General features: G+C 37.9%; 1 protein-coding gene across 1 annotated transcript in view; it reads right to left on the bottom strand.

Annotated features, from left to right (window-relative positions):
- Positions 1-24,987, bottom strand: part of LOC115437396 (uncharacterized) — a 105,224-nt gene that overhangs the window by 42,788 nt on the left and 37,449 nt on the right. Inside the window, exons 20-27 of the mRNA XM_030160623.1 lie at positions 20,309-20,422; positions 19,264-19,380; positions 14,323-14,481; positions 9,528-9,689; positions 8,220-8,382; positions 6,772-6,956; positions 6,571-6,663; positions 930-1,134 (exon numbers count right to left, since the gene is read on the bottom strand). Of these exons, the coding sequence (XP_030016483.1) occupies positions 930-1,134; positions 6,571-6,663; positions 6,772-6,956; positions 8,220-8,382; positions 9,528-9,689; positions 14,323-14,481; positions 19,264-19,380; positions 20,309-20,422 (1,198 nt within the window). The remainder of the gene's footprint in view (positions 1-929; positions 1,135-6,570; positions 6,664-6,771; positions 6,957-8,219; positions 8,383-9,527; positions 9,690-14,322; positions 14,482-19,263; positions 19,381-20,308; positions 20,423-24,987) is intronic.

Raw genomic sequence — 24,987 nt, 5'->3', positions numbered from 1 at the left:
CCCACACTGTCCCACACAAACACACTCCTTGTCCCACATGTGGCTCGTAAGCGCCTGGTCACCCTATGGATTTGGCACCATAGAGTCCAGACCTGAACCTCATTGAGCATCTTTAGGATGTAGTGGAGAAGAGTTAACACTGTGGTCTGACTCTTCCATCATCAATATGATGTTGAATAAAATGAAGTGTTTACTCTTTTCTGATCCAGCTCCCTGTTAGCATTTAAACACCTGAATTCAATGTGTCCCAATACTTTTGACCATCAGCTGCTCTGACGTAGTAGGATCGAGATCTTGTGGAGGACTGAAGTGCCATCTACTCTCAACATCTATATCGAATTTCAAATGTCACCACAAAAGTTACTGTGAAAAATATTTTTTTGATAATATGTTTTGGTCCAAATATGGAAGCAGGAGTTTTATTTAACTAAACAGAAAATAAGTGTCTCTTCTTTTTACCCAAAACATACATGTAAGAAATTGATGTAAAATACAGTTTGTCATCTTTTCATGGTCATCAGATACGAGCCATTTGGACCTTCAGAGGCTCCGTAGTTACCGTGGAAACACTGCCATCTTCTACAACACTGATTCACAAGTAAAACCCATGGAGTTGGATCAATGACGATAAATGGAGACACTTGTTTTATGTTCAGTTACTTATATCTTTGCTAAAAAAGTTTTTTCAGTTTTCTTTGTTTTTGATAGAATAACCCTCAACTTTAACCTGAGCTTTTATGAACACCATGATCAGTGAATTAAATCTGGGAAAATACCTGATTTTCACATAAAAACCACAAAGTAAAGACGATAATATTACAATAAATGGTGATAAATCACTTAAGAAAGGTGAAATACACAGGAAAAAAAAATAATGTAGGAGCTGCCACACAAGTAGCACTGGGTGTTTGTGGGTTAAATGAACTCACTCCTCAGTTCCTGTTGACCCAGCAGTGAGGTGTGCTGCAGTAGGCTGAGAAAGCGAGGCAGGCTGTCGGTGACAATGCGCCGGAGGGGGCTGTTCTGCCACAGAGATGCCAAACCTCTGTCCTTCTGCCCCAACACAGACTCTGCCTGATGGGAAACATGGAGGGTCAGGGCACTCAGCTCCTGGAGCAGCTCACTGTCTCTGGACTGAAGAGAATGAAGAAGAAGAGGAACTATCATGATGCAAACTATTAGACCTGTGACGGTACACATACTGAACTGAACCGTTTCAGTTCACACCTGTTCGATTCAGTACACAGCTGTACTTAAACAGCACAGTATGGTGAGAAAAAGAAAAAGGAATCAAAGACATTGTTCGATGCGGAACTTTAGATCCGTGCAAGTTCCACACGGACATATTAAAGGAGAGCACATTGACCCAAAAAATGAAATAACAGCTGATATAAGGAAAAAAAAAACAACAATTCTGATGTGAACCTGGAAGGAAGAGACTGCAGACCCTCCAGCATCAGTACAGACCTGTTTGGGATCATATCAGGTTCAAGTGAAAGACAACAATCCGTGCGTTTCCATGACAACTTTTCTTCCTGGTGTAAGTCTAATTAAAGGTTTGATCCTATTTCAGATGTCCATGTAAACACCTTATTCTAGTTGAAAAAGAAAAGAAGGGATTAAATTTAAACCTGATTAAAGTCAGTGGTTTAATCCTCTTTTAATTCTGGTCTAAATTCTTCCTGGACATGTAAACCCTTTATTCCGTTTGGACTTTATTCCTTCCATTCTGCACATGCTCAGTGTCTTGTCCTGTGGCGATGACGCACACATTCTGCGCTGGTGGAAGAATATGCACTGCAGTCTAGCCTTCCCAAAGCATTCCAGTGGGCTATTCTGATGGGATCTACCAGCCTGGAAAACCCTGAAGGAACAGTTCAACACTGGCTTTGGATTCATTCATTTGTCATGAACTAATGAGTTCCACAAGTGGGAGAACCAGTTTGAACTGCAGCCCTTCTGTTAGCTTAGCTTAGCCTAGCTTAGCATAATGGCTTCATTCCTCTGGTCAGACGTAGCCAGGCTTTTAGAGGTGATTTGTAGTATTTTAGGAGTGATTTTGGTAAATTCAGTTCTCCCTAATCATTCCTTTAGTCCGCTGGGGTCAATATGATCACAAACTGAGGCTCAAATCATGGTCATGTGACTTACTGCAGGAATAAAATCTGGGCAAATAAAAACTAATGCAAAGCTAAAACACTAAAGCAAAGCTAATTTAGCGCATGTATCCCTTCAACAAAAAGATTTTCCAACTTCCGTCAACACAAGAGTCCCAAGATTGTATGAGTGCAGTAAGTCGCAGATCTAAAGAAATAATTAGAGAGAATTGGATTTCACAAAATCACTGACAAAAGACGACAAATCACCTTTAAAAAACTGGCTACGTGTGACCATGGAAATGCGCTGACTATGCTAAGCTAAGCTAACAGAAGGGCTAAGCTAAGCTAACAGAAGGGCTGCCAGAACAAGGCAATGTGAGCACTGCAGCACAAACCCTTCTGCTCACTTCTCTACCTCATTAATACCTCATGTAAACTTTTATTCAGGTTTAACATTTCCATGGAAACACAAGAGACAGTACTTTAGTTTCAAATTAATTACTTCTGGAAAAATAAATCGGATTTAAAAAACATCATGTAACTGTACCCAATGTGGAAAGAGACAATGAGAAGACGGACGTTGTTTGGTCCCTAGGAACTACGGTAGATCTACAACACACTCTCTCTCTCTCTCTCCCTCTCTCTCTCGCTGTATACCAGAGGAATAGAACCTGGGAGTTGGATGCTGAAAGTCTGTAAAGTTTCACTTTCGTTTCACGCCAGTACTTGTCATGTTAGTTATGGAGCACACCCCTACGTATATAACTGCCCCCCTCCAACTCCAACAAAAAAAAAAACAACAACCCCACCCGTGTTTTTGACAAATCCCACCCTGTACACACACACACACACAAATACACACAATGTCCTAAACAATTTATTCTCTGTCCTACAATAAATAATTAGATTCATTTTGTTGTCAGTGTTTCTCTTCAGTTTGTTTCAACAGAATACCAGTTTACCCTCTTGTTAATGTTGGACTTCATATGGAATTTTTTTTGTTTTTTTCCTGCAGAATGTGAACTGACAGAACTGGGATTAGATTTTTGTTGTTTGTTTGAAACTACCTTTCAGGGAAAAGTGCAATACTAATGTTTCAAATACATTTAGTCATATTAATTTATTTTATTTTCTGTTTGATTTATAGCAGCAGAATTATATTATTCCTGTTTTTCTATAGTCTATTGTTTCCAAAAACTGGGGGAAAAATGTTCAAAAATTCATAATAAATGCATTAAAGACATTTTGAGGGGTTTTCTTTCTTCTCGTACTGAACCGAAAAAAAAAAAAAAAAAACGAACCATGGCTTTCAAAACCGAAAACGTATCGAATCGAAAATTTTGCATACCGTTACAGGCCTACAAACTATACTACTACACAAAAAGTGTAATCTAATTAAATAAGTAATACTTGGTTAGAGAGGATATCGTCACCTTCCTAATGGAATTGCCTATGCCGTTTTTTCAGGTTTTTCAGGAAACAAAAAACTTAAGAAATTCAGTATTTGCTGACAAAAAAATAATTTTTGTCAAACAGTGACAATTAATTTAGGAAGATGACGTAATGGACTACATAATGCAAGTGAAGTTGCTCGCTAGCACTATAGAAGTGAATCAAAACTAGCATTCGATTTTTTTTCCATGTTTTTCTATCTTAGTTTGTATGGAGGACCGAACCTGATATATTGAAAAATATATACAGGCTTGATAAATTAATTCATGTGCCAATACATGATAAAAAAAAAAAATTAAAAGGCATTTATTTACTTTAACATTTCATTCTCTGTACCATTTATTGATTTATTTTGTCCTTATTTATATTCAAGGTTCACTTCATTGTCATTACATGTAGTGTATACAAGAAACGAAATCAGTACTCAGGTCCAGCAATGTACATGGTAAAATCCTATAAAATTAATCCTATATTAAAGATAACTAGAAGCACTCGGAGAGCGCAGACCTCCGCCAAGGCTGATTAATGGGCCCCCCCGTGGGCCCCCCCACCCCCGATCACCCCCAAAAGTTAATCATTTCTTCCTTATCCCATTTCCAACAAACCCTGAAAATTTCATCAAAATCTGTCCATAACTTTTTGAGTTATGTTGCACACTAACGGACAGACAAACAGACAAACAAACCCTGGCAAAAACATAACCTCCTTGGCGGAGGTAATAATAATAAAATCTGATAACAGTAAAAATCTAAAAAATAATAATGAATAAATATACATAAATAAATACTACAGTGCAGGATTAAAAAAATTAGCAGCATGTGAAACCAGAATAAAAACAGCAGTGTATTCCAGCAGCAGCATGAACAACAGTAGTGCATCAGTTTTTCTAGGAGTTCACCAGTCTGACAACCTCTGGGCAGAAGCTGCATCTGAGCCTGGGGGTTCTGCCTTTAATGCTCCGCAGTCTCTTCCCTGAGGGGAGGGGCTCAAACAGTCCATGAGCCGGGTGGGTGGGGTCAAACAGTCCATGAGCCGGGTGGGTGGGGTCAAACAGTCCATGAGCCGGGTGGGTGGGGTCAAACAGTCCATGAGCCGGGTGGGTGGGGTCAAACAGTCCATGAGCTGGGTGGGTGGGGTCCCCCATTATGCGGGCTGCGCTGCTCCTGCACCTGCTGACGTCCAGCTCCTTCATGGGAGGCAGACTGCTGCAGGTGATCTTCTGAGCTTTTTCACCACCCTTTGCAGCTCCTTCCTGTCGGCGGTGGAGCAATTCCTGTACCAGGTGGTGACGCAGTGGGAGACAGTCCTGTCCACCACACACCTGTAGAAAGCGTCCAGCACTGAGGTGTTGAGGCCGGCCTGCTTCAGCTTCCGGAGGAAGTACAGACGTTGGTGGACCTTCCTCACTATAACAGAGGTGTTTGTGGTCCACTTGAAGTCCCTGGAAATCTGGACTCCAAGGTACTTCTAACTGTGGACCATTTCCACAGTTGCTCCGTTAACAGTCAGAGGGGATGGGCTGTGGCTCCTCCTCCTAAAATCCATGAGCAGCTCCTTTGTCTGCCCCACATTTATACACAGGTTCTTCTCTCCACACCAGTCCACCAGATCTTCCACCTCCTGCCGGTACAACCACTCATGATTGTGGGATATCAGTCCCACCACAGCTGTGTGCTCTGCAGATGTCACCATAGGACTGCTTGGGTGTTTGGATGAGCAGTCGTATGTGAACAGTGTGGACAGCAGAGGGCTCAGGACACATCCTTGGGGGGAGCCGGTGTTGAGGACGATGGGGGAGGACCAGATACCATGGATTATAACGGTCTGTGGCCGGTGTGTCAAAAAGTCCAGGACCCAGTTCCACAGGGAAGGTGTTAATCCAAGCAGCAGCGGTTTATTAACAAGAGTCTGTGGGATGATCGTATTAAATGCAGAGCTCAAATCCAGAAAAAGCAGCCGAACAGGAATCCCTGCTCTCCAGGTAGGTGAGAGCAGTGTGGAGAACTGTGGACACTGTGTGAGAAGTGGAGTGGTTCTTCCTATAAGCTTTACTGGTGTGGATCCATATTGATGTCCATGTTCTTCCTTATGTGGTCCATGACTAGCCGCTCAAAACATTTAGTGACTACTGGAGTTAGAGCCACAGGGCCATAGTCATTCATGGATTTTGCTGCTGCACTTTTGGGAACTGGAACAATGATGGAAGTCTTTAGACACAGCGGTACCGCCGCCTGGGAGAGTCAAATGTTCAGAATGTCTGTCCACACCTCTGGGAGTTCATGAGCACAATCCTTTAGAACCCTACCCAGGATATTATCCGGGCCGCTGCCTTCCAGGGTTGAACCCGCTGCAGCGCCCTCTTCACATCCTCAGCAGACACACAGAGGCAGCTCACCTGGTGGAACAGTGATCCTGGAGCAGGAGCAGGAGTTGGAGGCTTCAAAGCGAGCATAAAATGTGTTGAGGGCGTCTGGTAGAGATGGGTCCCGGGGGCACTCAACATCTCTTTTGGTGTAATCCATGATGGTTTTTATGCCCTTCCACATGTTCCGAGGGTCACTGGTTGTAAAATGACCCTGAATTTTCAGCGCATACTCCGCTTTTGCTCTTTTAACTCCAGCCTCCAGATATATTGTATATTATATTTTTCCATCTTTAATTTTTATCCCTGCATTTATTTTTGTGTCGTTTTCTATTTACATTTTCTTGATTGATTTTATTCATTTAAGATCATTATTTATTTTACTTCTATTATTTTTATTGATTTACTGATTAGACTTTATTGACCCCACAATGGGGAAATTCAGTCTTGGCAGCGACATAATAAAGCGCGAGAAAAAAAATGACCAATTGCAGAAAAACATGCAGAAAACTAGGAAATCTGAAAGAGTTAACATACTTTTTCTTCCCACTGTATTATGTTTTTAATAAGAAAAGTACGCCTTTATGGATAGAAAAAGGTGTAAAGTGTTGTTTGATCCAGGTTTTTTTCAGAGAAAGTCATATTTTCTGTTCTTACCTGTCGTCTGAATTCAATGAGCAGATGCTGTAACATCTTGATTCTCTCCAGCATCTTATTCCGTATCTGAGAGCTCAAATAGTGGACCCGCGCCTGAGAAAATACAAATAATAAAAAAGTGAATTCACAACCTGTCACTTTTTATTGCCGTACTCTAAGGAGGTTCAAATGTGTTGAAATGTGTACTGTTGCTGATGATACCTCCACTGCAGTTAAACTCTGCAAACAGCCACTTGCTCTGAGCGTCAGCCTCTGATTGGCTGATCCAACTGAAACACTGCCCAGACTCTGAGCTTTCCCACTGTTGTGTCTCGTCTCCACATCCAGGATCAAGCTGTGGTTTTTGACACATGCCCATAAAGTGATGTCCTCATTCAGGCTTGGACCTGCACATTAACACATTTGTTTCAAATTATACTTAAAGGAAAGCAGAATCTTAACATTGTGAGACTTTCTTTTTTCAAGGCTTCAAGGCTTTTTTTTTTTCTTTTTTCTTTGTTCAAAGTATTTTTACTGCATATCTAGTCACAGAAAACTATAATACAGTCATTGTTTTTTTGTTTTTTAACCCAAACTCATGAACATTCCCACCCTGTTGCACCAAAAAAAAAAAAGATAGTTGACAATAATAATAATAATAATAATAATAATAATAATAATAATAATAAATAAATAAATAAATAAATAAGGGACACACATATTCGTCACAGACTTGTATTAATCAGACTCCTCTGGAATAAGTGAGGGATCGACCTCTTTTATGCGATTCAGAACAGGTTACAGGTACTGAAAAACTTATTGGCACATCCTCTTATAGAATATCTATTTTTTTTCCAATGTTAAATGATGTAAAACAGGCTGTCAAACTCATTTTCTTCCAGGGGCCACATTCAGCCCAATTTAATCTGAAGTGGGCCAGACCAGTAAAATAACAGCATGATAACCAATAAATAATGACAACTTCAAATTGTTTCAGTGCAAAAAATAACATTCAGTTATGCCAATATTTACATTTATAAACTATCCAAACAAAAAGGATGTGAACAACCTGACAAAAAGGAAATTTGTTAAGAAATTTAAGTGCAATTTTATCAATATTATGCCTCAACTTATCATTTATAGGCTACATATGCATTATAGATCAAATCTACAAAGGCACAAAACATGTAGTAACAGGCAAAAAACTGTTAAAATTGAACTTCATTTTCTTTAGACATTTCAGGTTGTTCATATTTGTTCAGGTTATTCACATTTTATTGTTAAAGGATAGTTTTTTGCAATAAATCAAAGAGAAAAAAAATCAGTGTTGTCATTATTTATAGGTTATTATAATATTATTTTTGAGTTCGATGCCCTAACTTGCACTTTGCAAATTCATCCCGTGGGCCAGATTGAAAACTTTGGCGGGACGGTTTAGGCCCCTGGGCTGCATATTTGACACCTGTGATGTAAAAGATCCAGAGACCAAGATTTAAATGTTAGAGGTTGTTTATCTTTCCATTTTAGTTTTATTAGTCTACGAGCTAGAAGAGTGCTGAAGGCAATCAGATTTTTAGATTTTTGGTTAAAAGAATGTGATGTAATGCCAAATATTGCAATTGTTGCCTCAGGTCGATTGTGAGACTTTCTGATGATGACTTCTGGTTTACCTTCCATATAACCTGCTGTGCTCTGGAGACATCTTCCTTCTACTGACCCATTCAGCCACATCTGCTCTCTTCCATCCAGTCTGGCCTGAACCCTCAGACCAGATCCCAGAGGCCAGGACAGGGCGCTGCCCCCCACCTCCACGCTCCAGTTCCCAATCCGAGACTTCAGAGGGAAAACAGACAACTTTACTCATACCATCACAGCTGGAATTAATAAAATGGTCTGAAGGAAAACAGAGCAATAGTTAAAGTTATTACTTACACTTTTGCTTCACTTATTCTTGTTTTTTTCCACAGAAAACAAACTAAGAATTTCAATACAGAATTCAATACTAACAGAATGAAATGACTGTATAATGAGAGAGAGTGAGATAGAGACAGAGAGAAAGAGAGAGTGAGATAGAGACAGAGAGAAAGAGAGAGAGAGATAGAGAGAGAAATAGAGATAGAGAGAAACAGAGAGAAAGCTAGAGATAGAGACAGAGAGAAAGAGAGAGACAGAGAGATAGAGACAGAGAGAGACAGAGAGAGAGAGAGACAGAGAGAGACAGAGAGAGACAGAGAGAGAAATAGAGAGAAATAGAGAGAAATAGAGAGAAATAGAGAGAAATAGAGAGAAATAGAGAAAGACAGACAGACAGACAGACAGACAGACAGACAGACAGACAGACAGACAGACAGACAGACAGACAGACAGACAGACAGACAGACAGACAGACAGACAGACAGACAGACAGACAGACAGACAGACAGACAGACAGACAGACAGACAGACAGACAGACAGATAGATAGATAGATAGATAGATAGATAGATAGATAGATAGATAGATAGATAGATAGATAGATAGATAGATAGATAGATAGATAGATAGATAGATAGATAGATAGATAGATCCTAAAAGAATCCCAGATTATTCAATAATAAATGAGTCAAATTGTCATAATCTTAATCTTTTCCACCATTTTAGGTCATTTTTCGCTCCTTATTTTTCAGACATGTTTGTAATGTGCACATACTTTCATGTATTATCTGGATCTTTGTGAGTTTTTCTTGTTTAACAGCTGTCAAGCAGTCATTTTTATTTCTATAGCACCTTTAAATCAACCTCAACCACAGGATAAAATAAAACCAACAGACAAGAGTTCAAAATGAAGAACAATACACACAAAAACTGTATTTGTGTAGTTGCATGTTAGCAAGTTCTGTTGTGTTTGTGTGTTGAATTTTGTAATGGTGTCCTTAGGAATACATTGGAAATGTGTGGCTATGCTTTCTGTGCTTTCTGTCTTTTTTTTTTTTTTTTTACCTCTGAGAACATTGAGATGTTGGTGATCTGCGTAGAAGACGAGTTCATGAGTGCAAAGGTGAGGCTGCAGTGGTGTGGACGTCCTGACACTGTGAGGCGAGACTGAGTATAAAACAACTCCTGCCCTGAGTTTATTCTGTGGGAACTTGACCACGACAGACTCTGAAAGGAAAATATAAAAAAAGAACATCTGAAGAAAAGAAGAACAATAGCAGAGGAGCTTTTTTTTTTTTTACTTAATTACAGATATTTTGCAGAATTGTAGACCCAAAGTGCAAAATACCTCCTTTATCCTCCAACAGCTGCACCCAAAATAAACACTTATTAAGAACAAATGACCATACCATTCATATGATCAAATTCAGTCAAAAGTGATTTCATGGGGTGTCTCGGTGATTCATCAGAGGCCTTATAGCAACAACCACTGATCCAGTTCTCAGGTCCTTTTCTGTATGTTGTACTTCACTGTCTCAAATAAAGGCAAAAATGACTAAAAGTAACTTCAGTGAGAATATGTCACTAATCATCATCATCATCATCATCATCATAAATGTCAAATCAATATTTCTCTGAAGTTTAAGGTTGTTTTCTCTTCCTGAGTGAGAGTTGAACAAACCAGACAGTTAATTGTGCTTCACTCATTTTCCAAACCACTTAGGGCCAGATCTATCAAAGGTTTGCATGTATTAAAACATGTGCAAACTCACTGCACATGCAAAAAAACAATGTACAAACTGATTTACTAACAGTGCGCAATAAGGGTTGTGTCTGTCAAAGGTGCAAAATGACGAGTCTGCATCCAGTTCGTACGTTTGCCACAATAAATATGAAAAAACGGGCGTTTACACACAGTTGTGCGTGTGGTGGGAGGAGAAAATGTAAATATATTCACTTATCACACGCAAAGAGATTTATCAAACCTGAAAACAATTTAACTGATAGAAACTGAGTCTATACTTAACATGTCTGTAAAGGAGGAGCAGATGGGTTGGATGGGTAATTGCACACCAAGGTTACTATTGTTAACGAAAACTAACAAAATGACGAAAACTAGAATTGAAAAAACATTTTCGTTAACTGAAATAAATAAAAACTAGAATTAAAAGAAAAAAAAAGATAACTAACTGAAACTGTATTGTGTGTTTACAAAACTAACTAAAACATATAAAAATTAGGGAGAAAATTCCCTTTGTTTTCATCTTTGTCAATGTTGGATTGATATGAATTCAATTTATTTCCCTCAACCAATTTTAGCTGCTGGCACCGTTTGATATTTAAGGGTCCATCACTTGTGCTCACTTGTGGTTTCCAGTTGTCTCCTGGTCCCCACTCGACTAAAGTTGGGAGAAAGCAGCAGAGTCCTGTCTGGGATTTATTTGAATACGACGACAGAGAGGAAGAGAAAAGAGACGACTAAACTACAACTAAACTAAAACTAAGCATTTAGAAAATAACGAAAACTAATAAAAAGTAAACCTGCTCTAAAAACAAATTAAAATGAACTGAATTAGAGAAAAAAAAAAGTCTAAACTAAATAAAACTAAACTAGAATGAAAAATCCCAAACTATTAGAACCTTGTTGTGCACACATGGCTGTGGTTAGGACACAAAGAAATGATGAAACCAGATGCACAGAATGCATTTTACACCCTGGTGTGAGCATTTTTGGAGTGATGGAAGAAAAAATAATGGAGACATAGTAGTGCACGCAAAACCCTCATTTAAATAAGGCGGTCTGCAAGACTTTACTCCTGTTGTAATTTGCACAAGCAATCTTTGTAAATCACCCACAAACTGTGGTCACACCCCACACGCAAAATTCTAGATTGTGCAAACAAATTACTACATGCAAATTGGGATGTTAGTAGATCCAGCCCATAGTCTCAAGTGGGATGCAGGGCTGTCACATTCACTCCTACAGGTGGTTTAGATCGACCAGGTATATCTTCTGCTCTGTTTTCTGTATTTTTACCTCCGCCAAGGAGGTTATGTTTTTGCCAGGGTTTGTTTGTTTGTTTGTCTGTTTGTTTGTTTGTCTGTCCGTTAGTGTGCAACATAACTCAAAAAGTTATGGACAGATTTGGATGAAATTTACAGGGTTTGTTGGAAATGGGATAAGGAAGAAATGATTAAATTTTGGTGGTGATCGGGGGTGGGGGGGCCCATGGGGGGGCCCATTTCCAACAAACCCTGAAAATTTCATCCAAATCTGTCCATAACTTTTTGAGTTATGTTGCACACTAACAGACAGACAAACAGACACAAACAGACAGACAAACAAACAAACAAACCCTGGCAAAAACATAACCTCCTTGGCGTGGGGGGGCCCACGGGGGGGCCACTGATCAGCCTTGGCGGAGGTCTGCGCGCTCCGAGTGCTTCTAGTTACTGCTGTAAACAACCCAATTATCTTATCTTATCCAGCTTCCTACAGGTTTCTACAAGTTAAATTTAAGACTTTTTAAGACCTATTTAAGACTACTTCAGTCAAACTGGCAAAAATTTGTGACTCCTAGAATTTAGGAAAATGTACTTATTTACTCAAATGCTTTGATTCCCACCATTCTGAGTCATTTCTCAAGTGGAGCTGCAAACTTAGAGATAACTGGTTCCTAATTTCAATATAAATTGTCAGGTTGGAACGGGCAGAATTGAGTAGATTAACGTTACTTTCTTTGCAGCTTGAACATTTAATAAACACATTTAAACACAATACAGCCAACAAAACATAAGACCTGCCATATTATATTTAAGACCTTTTAAAGACTTTTTTTAACCCATAAAGACCCAAATATCCACCGGTGACCAGAATAATTCACAATATAAAATGTTTCAATCAATCAATACCTATATTTGTCCCCAATGTGGCAATTGTTGTGCAACAGTGCTTAACAACCAATGATCCACTAATCCTAACATTACATGTAAATAATTGGTGTAAAATACAGTTTGTCATCTTTTCATGGTCATCAGATTTGGCCCATTTGGACGTTCAGAGGCTCCGTAGTTACCATGGAAACACTAACATTGATTCACCAGTAAAACCCATAGAGTTTGATCAGTGGCAGTGGATGGATACATGTACTTTATGTTCAGTTAATGATATATTTTGCAGAAAAATGTATCTTTTTCTTCAGTTTTCTCTGTTTTTGATATAATAACCCTTAAATTTAATCCAAGCTTTAATGAACATCTACATGATCAGTAAATTAAATATAGGAAAATACTGGATTTTCACTGAAAAATGCAAAAAACACAACATAATGTTAAAGTAAATGGTGATAAATCCCTTAGGAAAGGTTCAAAATGGAGAACAGTTCATTTGGGAACTGCCACAAAAGCAGCACTGAGTCTTTATGGGTTAAGGTATTAAATGCAGATTTGTGAATTCAAGACTTTTAAGACTTTTTAAGACCCCGCAGGAACCCTGTTGTCTTATCTTGATGCTCCACGCATCTCACTCTCACCCTCCCTCTACCGCCTCATCCTACTGTTGTGTCGGCCTCTATTGTTGTTATACACAGATGCTCATCTCGTCTTTTTATAGTGTCAAATATCCTGGATGATGAGTTGACGGTGGAGCGAGTGTTTATCCAAAAGTGTCAGAAGAAGTCTGGATGGAAGCAAATAAAAACCCTGTGTTTTATGTAGACCACCATGTGCACGATTGTAAATTAGGTGCAAATCCTAAAATGTGTTTTGAGTTTGGACACTTGAGTTCATGTTTTTCCTCAATGTCAGTTTCAGTGATAGTGCTTCATGTGTGCTTATACCTGTCAGGAAATGAAAAAGAGACGCAGCTGTGTTCCATCTAAAGCAGGTCTGTCCAACTCATTCTGGTTTAGTTCCATATTCAGCCCAATTTGATCTGCAGTGGGCCAGACCAGTAAAATAATGACTGAATAACCTATAAATAATGACAAATCCAAGTTTTTCTTTTTGTTTTAGTAAAAAAAACCAAAAAAACAATTAAATTATGAAAATATTTACGTTTTACAAAAAAGATGTGAATAACCTGAAAAAACAGAAATTTCATTTGAAAAATTTGTGCAATTTTAACAATATTATGCCTCAATTTATTATTTCTACATGTACATTTACACACAGTGTTCCATAAACATTTGGTAACAGGCAGAATATTGTTCAAATGTTGGAGTTTGGAACTAAATTTGAACAGTTTCTCCAATATTCCATCTGTTGTTATGAACACTACTCCAGATCCCAGTGGATCCATAAATGCACCAAACATTTAGGAACAGGCAGAATATTGTTCAAATTGCACATTTCAGGTTGTTCATCTGTGTTTTTATTTATGCATTTATTTGCATTTTATTGTGAAAGAATATTTTTGTAAATGTAAATATTTTCACTGTGTAATCTTATTTTTTTCACTTCAATTTTTTCCACATAATTTTCCACAAAGAAAATTTGTGGTTGTCATTATTTCTGTTTTATTGTGTTGTTCTTTTTACTGTAGATCTTATTGGTCTGTATGTGGAACCTGAACCAAAATGATCTGGACAACCTGGACTGTCCGGGTTAAGTTTTGCAATTTTATCCCGCGGGCAGGATTGGACCCTTTGGTGGGCCAGATTTGGCCCCCGGGATGCATGTTTGACACCTGTGTTATGGAGTATCTTCAGGGATGATTCAGAAAGTTTTTAATTCATTCCCTGCTGTTTCCCCAGTAGATATAAGGTGGAAAATGGATCCATCTCATTGCACAACCACACACCCAAAGCCCATCCCTCAGGTATACTGACAGGCTTCTCTACACAGATGTAAGTGGACTCACAGGCTGAGGAGGACACAGGCCCAGCTGGACTGTGTGTTCCAAACGGTCCCTGAGGTTGGTCTGGATTTTGGCCAGGACAGTGTGTGAAGGACAAGGTGCAGGAGACACTTTGTCCAGCCAGACATTTACTTGGAGGCTATGCATTCCACGCAGACCTTTCTGGAAATAACACAATCAGAAAACAAACTCCGTCAGTGATGGAATCTAACTGAATACTTTTACTTCAATGCAGTGCTTGATTACAAATTTGAGGCACTTTTACGAGTCAGTCCCTCCTTACAGCCAGGAGATGTTTTTTTTCTTTAACTTAATTTTTATTAGAGTTTCTCTTTTTTCAGTACAGTACAATTATACATTCAAGTACAGTTCAATTAGTTTCTTTTGCCCCTACACAGCTGCAAATGCATTCTCATACACCTCCACAAGCACACAGGATGAAATTTAAGAAAACAATAACAAGTACAGCAAACTATGTTCACTCCAAAAAAAACAAAAAAAAAAAGGCTGTAGATATAAATCTTCATCAGAGGCAGAATGACAGCACCTTGATAACATAGAGTATTATTGCATCACCAATAAATATTATTGCAGCAGTAAAGGTAACATAGGTTCCCATCTTTTAGTAAATCTGGTTTTGTGAAGCCTGAGCAGGTATGTGATCTGTTCCATCTGGTAAATATCCCAAACTTTTTGAATCCATGTATTATATGAGGGAGGTTGTGGTTTCATCCAACTGATGGTTCTAGACTTTAAGGCAGTGGTGAATCATATATTCAAAAGGTATTTATCTGCTTTTCTATCCAGACCTTTAGGTATTACTCCCAAAACTGCCACTGTGAAGCTTTGTGGGATGTTCATTTGAAAAACCTCCTTCAGGGCATTGAACACCTCCTTCCAAAACACACTGAACTTAGGACAAAGCCAAAATATGCGAGTGTGATCAGCTCTATGGGCTCCGCAGTTCCTCCAGCATGAACTGGGATGTTGGGGACCCATCTTAGACACTATTTCTGGTGTTCTGAAATATCTAGTGATTATTTTCCATTTGAATTCCCTCCATGTATTAGAATTGGTAACCAGATGTGCCTCTGTACATACATCGCTCCAATCATCCTCAGATATGTCACGTTCACCTCCGCCTCCCATCTCTCTCTTATCTGTGAGGAGTTATTTTGATTCATAAATAAGAAGATATTATACAATTTAGAAATTATTTTCTTTTCTCCACCACCAGTTTGTAACTATCAGATACTTTTCTAGGGGTGGAGGTTTTGTGAATTCATCCCATTCCTTGTGAGTCATCAGAAAAGTTCTAAGTTGCAAATACCTAAAAAAAAAATTGCAATGGGGAGATCAAAGTCATCTTTCAATTGTTCAAATGTCTTAAGTATCCCACCATCCAGGAGATGTTTGAATGTAGGAAAAGTCAGTATAGCCTCAGAGGAACCAGCATTTAAAAAAAAAAAAACTATGGCAAGAACAGATAAAAAAAAGTAGATGTATTTCTGTTAGAAGGGTTAATCTCTGGAATGGCCTGGAAGATCGATTAAAACAGCCTAAAACAATTAAAAACTTTTAAAAACATGTACAAGTGAACTATTATTCAAAAATATAGAGTTCAGGATTGACTAAAGAAAATACTTGTTTAAAAGACTAGGATCAATATTGGTGGTTCAGATAAGGACATGATTTACCTGAATTAAATGAAATATGTATTTTCTTCTGTTGTAAATTTTGCAGTGATTACATTGAAATTTTTGTTTATTTGTTTTCATGTGTAAACATTGTGTTAATTGTAAATAGGGTTCGGCAAAATAAGTCTGAACTTCAGCCTAAACCCTTTCAGTCACAGTGTATATGGACCAATGGATATGTTGGTTTTGTTTGTTTTCAAAGTAATTACTGACCGAACAAACTACTACTACTACTACTACAGTTTTTATGTTATGTAAGTTTAGTCTTACTACTCCAGTACATCTCAGAGGCTTTTTATTTTGTACCTTTTATTCCACTATAGACAGATTTAGCCACTTTTTGCATTATAGATGTATAGACCTTTACATCTATACATCTATAATGCAATCTACATCTATATATAGACCTGTCATAGATACACTACCAGTCAAAAGTTTGGACGTATTTGTTTTTTCTTTATTTTCACAAGTATTTACATTGTAGAGTCTCACTCTACGCATCCAAACTATGAATGAACACATATGGAATTATGTAGTTAAAAAAAAAGTGACATAACTCCAAACATGTTTTATATTTTTGACTCTTCAAAATAGCCACCCTTTGCTTTGATTCCAACTTTGCACATTCTTGGCATTCTCTGGATGAGCTTCTTGAGGTGGTCACCTGAAATGTTTTCCAACAGTCTTGAAGGAGTTCCCAGAGGTGCTGTCTGCGCTCCATGTCATGTCATTTAAATACGAAGGTGTGTCCAAACTTTTGACTGGGAGTGTACATAAACCACTTGTCCAAGCGTACATGGACACAGATCCCATCCAAGTCACATCAGATAGAACAGGGCTGTCAAACTCATTTTAGTTAAGAGGCCACATTCAGACTAATCTGATCTAAAGTGGGCCGGACCAGTAAAATTATATAAATAATAGGAAAAGAACTAATAAATAATATCAACTCCAAAGTTTTCTCGCTATTTTTGAGTGAAAAAAATAAAATTCCATCATGAAAATGTTTACATGTACAAACTGTACTTGAACATAACATGAACAAAGATGAATCTGAAAATTCTTCAGAAAAAAAGTGCAATATGAACAATATTACGCCTTAGTTGATCATTTATACATGTGCATCACAACTTACAGATTTAGTAAAGGGCAGAATATTGTTAAAATTCCACAAACTTCTCAAGACATTTCAGATTGTTCATATTTGTTCAGGTTATTCATATTTTTATTGTAAAAGAATAGTCTGTAAATGTAACTTTTTTTTCTAATTTTACTTTTTATTCTAAAACAAAGAGGAAAATTTGCAGTTTTCATTATTTATAGGTTATTATGATAATATTTTACTGATCTGATCCACTTTAGATTGAATTGACCTAAAATGATTTTAATATCCTTGATTATTAATATCTTCAGTGTAATTTTTGTATTTCACAAATTCATCCCAGGGGCCAGACTGAACCCTTTGGTGGGCCAGTTTTGGCCCCTGGACGCATGTTTGACACCTGTAAGATAGAATCTCGTTAGCGATTCGTAACTATAACTGTCAATTACGCATTGAACCCGCCCACCTGCCTGAAAATGCCTGTTATGTAATTAAGTCAGAGTGTGATGGGGTAGATTAGGCTAAAGAGTAGATGCACATGTCTCATGTCCTCTCTGACCACTTGAATTACAATATGTTGAAAGGTAATTATAGAATTTTTGTGAAGTGATGCTAAAAAGTGATCAAGCACTGCAGCTTCAAAGGGCTCATATTTTGCTAAACCCACTTTTTTTAGTCTTTATTTTATTTATTTGTGTATTTGGGGACCACAATAGTTCATACAGTTTGAATTTGAACCCTCCAGGTGCTGCAAAGCTATTTTTATATTCATTTTGGCAAAAATCGAGTGGATTTCTAATTTAATTCCTGCTTAATTTGTTATGTCTGTAACTAGTTATGCCACAACATTTGCACATATGAGGTCAAGACTTCAGACGAACATTTCTCCGAGTTCGACACAATTGTTCGTCAGCAGCAGCGGTTGAAGCCCATACTGAAAAAATGTCCAAACTTCAAGCTGATTATTTAAATGTTTGGTTGTATTAATGAACACAAGCGGCTGAACGGGACAGAAAGCACAGCCAACAACCTGGAGGGAGCAGGGCCTGAAGTGGCTCATTTGCATTTAAAGGCCCAGCGCTCCAAACCACCTTTGTGGCGTCATTAGTCAGAAACAGGGTTGAAGATGGACCTGTGGAGTTGAATGAATGAAGAATTCAGAGCCAAGCAGAGCATTTACAGTTTATGGAGACCACAGGGAAATGTTTGAAAATGCAGAATTCCATTTAAAAAACCAAAATATCACTCCTTTGATTCAACAGTACTACATCTAAACACCTCTTAATCTATAAATTTATAAACAGACATTACTAAAATCTAACAGGGAGCATTTTAACCCTTTCATGCATGAATTATGAGAATGTTAATCAAGATTTTTTTTTCTTTATTCCTCTTTAGGCATTTTTAAAAAACAATGACATTATTATTATTTTTTTTTATGAAGCTATTTTTCACGGAGTTGTAAAAATGTGCGTTTAATTTTTAAAGCAACGAAACGTGTATTTACTGATATACTGTGTGAAAACTGAAATAAAAACATTTGATCCTGCTAATTTGATGTTTCTCACATTTTAACATACACTACAAACAAAAAGTTATGGATATTTAAAATTTTTGGGGCTATTTTTTTCAGTTGGAATTTTTACTTTTTTGTATGTGAATTGAAACACATTTTTAATGACCAGACATAGTTTTATTTACAAATGGCAAAAACGACAACAACAACAAAAAAAAAGAAATATCCTTAACTTTTTGTTTGTAGTCAACTCCAACACTAGTCACTTCATGGAGATAATATGCCCAAAAAAACAAAAAAAAAACTTTTGTTGTTAATTACAGTCTAATAACGATAACAAGGACTTGATTTATACTCAAACATGTTAGATTTGGTTTATCAACAACAGCCAAGTTACAGTAATGTTATCAATGCCTGTGTATTGTGTTGGCTGATATGAAACTAAAATAACAAAATCCATGAATATACAAGAGAACAGCTGGAGAAGAACTGTCCACTGGAGTGACCACTGTGCATGAAAGGGTTAATGCTTTTGATACTTTCAGCACATTTTCAGATTATACTTCAATACAGAACTTTTAGTTGCAGTAGAATATTGTCCCAGTGTGGTGACAATATTCATGAAGTACCTGATACTTCATGCCTTGTTTGATGCTCCTGTTGTCCCATCTCAGCTCTGCATGTTGTGAATACGAATTTCCCTCTTGAACCACTGACATGCAACCTTTAACAGAAGACACGACCGTCTGCACACAAAGACACATAAAATAAACCCTCATCAGTTTACAAAGTGCCACTTAAACACATCACCATCCAAAATGCTAAGATGCACTAACCCAGGGGTGTCAAACTCATTTTCTTTCATTTTCTTTCACATTCACCCCGATATGATCTGCAGTGGGCCGGACCAGTAAAATAATAACATAATAACCTAGAAATAATAACAACTCCAAATTTTGTCTTTGTTTTAGTGCAAAAAAACCCAAAAACATTAAATTATGAAAATACTTACTTCTATAAACTATCCAAACAAAAAAGATGTGAATAACCTGAAAGAAATGAAATTTCTTAAGAAAAATAAGTGTAATTTCAGCCAGTGAAAAAAGTAAAATTACATTATGGTAATGTTTACATCTACAACGTTTCCTTAAAAATCTGAATAACGTGAACAAAGAAACAAAAAAAACAAGTGCAATTTTAATAATATTCTGCCTCCATTTATCAGTTTATCATTTACACATGTGCATTACAACTTACATTATAATTACAAACACACAAAACATTTAATAACAGGCAGAATATTGATAAAATTGCATTTATTTTTCTCAAGACATTTCACGTTGTTCATATTTCTTCAGACTATTCACATTTTTTGTAAAAGGATTATTTGTTAATGTAAACATTTTCATGTCATTTTACTTTTTTACACTAAAAAAAAAGATGAAATCCGCAGTTGTTATTATTTATGACAGTATATTTCTGGTCTGACCCAACTGAGATCTAATTGGTTTATATGTGTACGTATGGAACCTGAAATAACATGATTTTTACACGATTTATTATTATCGTCAGTGTCATTTTTGCATTTCACAAATTCATCCCATGGGCCAGATTGGACCCTTTGGCGGGCCAGATTTGGCCCCCGGGCCGCATGTTTGACACCTTTGCACTAACCTGTGGGGATGAGAACAGAGCGCATGCCTGCCCCCTGCTGGTGTTTTCCTGCCATTGTTTGTTCAGAGTGAGAGAAACATTTACTGGCACTGCACTATCCCATGACAGATGAGTCTGCAAATGTAATAAAAACATAACATTAGACATAATACAGTGCTTTGAGCTTCATTTATTAGCTTATTTATGGATAAACAAACAGGAAGACAATTAACACATTGGTGTATCAAGGCATTTATTTCCAATATGTTAGACACAAACATGGAAAATTCACCGTTAAAGCTGAACAAAATCCTAGTCATTAAAAACACATCACCACTAAATCAGCAATAAAAACAACATCAGAACAAAAGTTTGTTGCTTCTATAATAAAGTCATTACAATTTGCATCCTGTTGCATAAAACAAAACCCTTATGAAATGAGTTATTATCCCACTCAGACACAGTAAGTGGATACAGTTAATATTAAGAACTAAGGAAGGTGAAAATTAGATTTTCCATGACCTGTTTTCAGGTTCAGAATTCAATTTATGTTGGAGGAAATGTGTAATGGCTTAGAGCATTCATGTCTTCATTGAGTCTACAACAGCGCAAGGTCTTTGGCAGGAATAGTAAAAAAGTCATAAAAACTGGTATCCTGCTGGTGTGTTTTTCGTAAACCAGGCAATGACTGAAGACGCAGCACACAGGCTCCTGCTGCTAAATGATACCCTGAACCGGAGGGAAGTGCTTTTGCCAATGAAAACTTAGAGGCTGAAATGGGTCTAAACAGAGGAACATGATGCAAAACTGCAATGGAAGACAATTTTCTTCAACAATGGATTTCTGTGTTTGTGTGTTTGCGTGTGTTCTGTGTTGTCACAATAAATCAAATCAATTTAATGTTTAAATGCTGGGATTCTATCTTTATTGTCTATGAATTTTAATGAAATTTACACTAGAATAAGCAGAAGTAAATAGTGATAAATGTGATACTACACAAATAAACATGTTTCTTTAGAACATAATCATATAAATGCATCACTGATAATAAGGACAATAAAAACTGTAAAACTATGACGCTCCTTGATGATGAAGTACAGTTGAACATTTTGTATGACTGGTGAAATTTGCATAAAAAATAGTGTTACTATCTCTAATCAGAGGTGCTCAGTTAACCTGTTCTCATTCATTTTCACACAAATTGAACTGAAACCATTTTATTGCTCTATTCAGAATTCATAATAATGTGTTAAAGCACCACAGAAACACAACACACACAGTTTCAACTGGAAATGAAAAGGGAAGGACATAGAAAAACATACAGTGAACAGAATATACTGTCCGTTGCTTGACATCCACTGTTGTCCATAAAGTTATAATACTATTTATCCACCCATCCATCCATCCATCCATCCATCCATCCATCCATCCATCCATCCATCCATCGTCTTTTGCTTATCCGGCTTCAGGTTGCAGAGGTAACAGTCTGAGCAGGGATGCCCAGACCTCCCTCTCCTCAGACTCCTCCTCTAACTCTTCTGGGGGGATCCTGAGGCGTTCCCAGGCCAGCCCACAGACAAATGCCGCCACTACACAGAACCATCTCGACTCGACTCCACTCTGGTACCAGGTCCTATTCCAGACCGTTTCCACTCTGGTACCAGGTCCTATTCCAGACCGTTTCCATTCCAGGATACTACCCACTTTACAGTAGCTGGTCGTCATAGCGATGCAGTGCGTTACTTCCGTGTCGTCTGCTCAGAGTTGCTGATAAACTTGCTCATTGCGTGTTGTCTTGTCAAACTCATGCTGAATTTTTCCATCTGAACCTCCTGGACAAACCATGGTGTAGTTTTCCAGACTGTCATCATGTGGATTCACCTGCTGACAGATTTACTGGAAACTCCTGCATCTGTTTTTTGTAAAAGGGTGGGGCACAGAGACGACTCTGACCAATCAGTGGTCTGCAGTGTTACACAGTGTCACCTTTTAGTATCTGGTCCCTAGTCCTGGAACCTCAGCAGAGGAGAGACCAAAAAACTAGTACCAGGTACCAGATTCCAGGTCCTTTTTTGTAATGGAAACACAAAAAGGACGAGTCGAGTTGAGTCGAGCCGATACCACGTAGTGGAAACGTGGCAGTAGTCTCTCCAGCGTGTCCTAGGTCTTCCCTGAGGTTTCCTCCTGGTGGGACATGCCCAGAACACCTCCCCAGGGAGGCATCCCACCCACCCTACAGAGGAAACTCATTTCGACTGCTTGTATCTGGTCCTTTCAGTCCTGACCCAAAGCTCATGACCATAGGTGAGGGTAGGAATGTAGACTGACGGTAAATCCAGAGCTTCTCCTCTCAGCTCAGCTCCTTCTGAACCACGACAGACCAATACAGTGACTGCATCACTGCACCGATCCGTCTGTTAATCTGACGCTCCATCCTTCCTTCACTGTGAACCAGACCCCAAGATACTTGAACCCCTCCACTTGGGGTAAGGACTCCCCACTGACCCAGAGAGGGCAGACCACCTTTTTCTGGTCCAGAACCATGGCCTTGGATTTGGAGGTGCTGATCCTCATCCCACTGGGCTGCAAACTGCCCCAGGGCACGCTGAAGGTCTAGGCTCGATAAGCCCAACAGGACAACGTCATCTGCAAAAAGCAGAGATAAAATCCTGTGGTCTCCAAGCTGGACCTCCTCTGGCCCCTGGCTCTGCCTAGAAATTCTGTTTATAAAAATTAGGAACAGGGACTGGACCGCCTTTAGCAGAGACCCCCAGACCCCATACTCCTGAAGTACCCCCCACAAAATACCACAAGGGACACGATCACATGACTTCTACCAAATCCACAAAACACGTGGACCAGTTGGGCGAACTCCCATGAACCCTTGAGCACCCGATGGAGAGTGTAGAGCTGGTCCAGCATTCCGAGAATGGGACGAAAACCACATTGTTCCTCCTGCATCTATTTGTTTTCAGACTCATTCCTCTTTTTATTCCTGTTTTTTTTTTTTGTCACTTTAGTTTTTATTGACATTTTTTGCACATATTTGACAAAACAACACAAAACGAACAAACCAACATTGCTTGGGTACATTATACCTATTTCAACACATTTTTATCCAGTCTTTCCATCATTCTTCACTCTGTAAACAGTCCATTTATTCCACTTTTTGTCCATTTGTGCTTCCTGTAGTCACAGTCTGTCAGTCACCCTTTCCATTGTATATATACCATCAATTTTAATCCTCTGGTCCTGTGTTGGTGCTTCTGTCCTTCCCCAGTTCCTTGTAATAATTTTTTTTTTCAGCCACTAAAAGTATCTTAACCAAGTACATGTCGTTTCCTGCTACATTTCCATCAGATCAGTTACACAAATACAGTCCATCACAGCACAGTGGAATCTCATCCCCCATTATTTGTTTTTGTACTCTACACACCATTTCCCAAAACACAGTTATTTTATCACATTTCCAAAAACCGCATGTGATCTACATCCAATTCTCCACATTCCCTCCAACATTTCTGCTGTCTGTTTAACTGCTGACTTTCTTCTTAGGTGAAATAAAGAAACGCACCAGATTTTTCCAGGAAAACTCCCTCCAGATCTGTGAACTAGTGGATGTTTGGTGAATCTAACACATGTTTAACCAATCAGCATCCGTAATTTCCACATTTAGCTCCTTCTCCTGTTTTTCTTTTATATAATTGGTTGAATTTTTGTGGTGTGAGTTAAATCCACTATAGATTGTTGAAATTATTCTTGATTTACTTTCCTTATATGCTTTGATAATGATTTGGATCTCATTGTTCTTTTTTTATTCCTGTTTATACACATTAGTAATCATCTTTGACCTGGTGTAATGATTACTTACCGAGTCCCACTAACACTTTATCTATCAAGAATAAATCACATTGTCATAGTCCAGGGGAGTCAAACTCACTTCAGTTCAGTTCCACATTCAGCCTAATCTGATCTAAAGTGGGCCGGACCAGTACAATAATATAAATAATAGGATAAGAACTTTTGAGTGAAAAAACTAAAATTCCGTAATGAAAATGTTTACATCTACGAATTGTACTTGAACATAACATGAACAAATATGAACAACCTGAAAATTCTTTGATTAAATAAGTGCAATGTTAAAAATATTACGCCTCAGTTTATCATTTATACAAGTGAATCACAACTTAGAGATCACAGTGGATCTACAAATACACAAAACACTAAATAACAGGCAGAATATTATTAAAATTCCACAGACTTCTCTGAAGAGATTTCAGGTTATTCATTTTTTTTTTTTTTTTTTTAATAAAAGGCTAGTTTGTAAATGTAAACATTTTTGTGTAATTTGACTTATTTTACACTGAAAGAGACAAACTTACAGTTTTCATTATTTATAGGTTATTATGATAGTGTTTTACTGCTCTGATCCACTTTTGACTGAAATGACCTAAAATGATTTTTACATCCTTGATTGTTCATATCTTCAGTGTAATTTTTGCATTTTACAAATTCATCCCAGGGGCCAGACTGAACCCTTTGGTGAGCCAGATTTGGCCCCCGGGCCGCATGTTTGACACCTGTGTCATAATCGTTTCATGAGAACAGGTCAAAGTTATTCATTTTTTATGGGATTTTATAACAGATTATTCAAACCAGCTGACGTGATGTGGAAATCCTCCATATGGTGAAATCAGTTT

The sequence above is a fragment of the Sphaeramia orbicularis genome, chromosome 17, assembly GCF_902148855.1.
Source record: "Sphaeramia orbicularis chromosome 17, fSphaOr1.1, whole genome shotgun sequence".
NCBI classification, from domain to species: domain Eukaryota; kingdom Metazoa; phylum Chordata; class Actinopteri; order Kurtiformes; family Apogonidae; genus Sphaeramia; species Sphaeramia orbicularis.
Note: the sequence above shows the minus strand (reverse complement) of the source record. Positions and strands in the feature narration are given on the sequence as shown.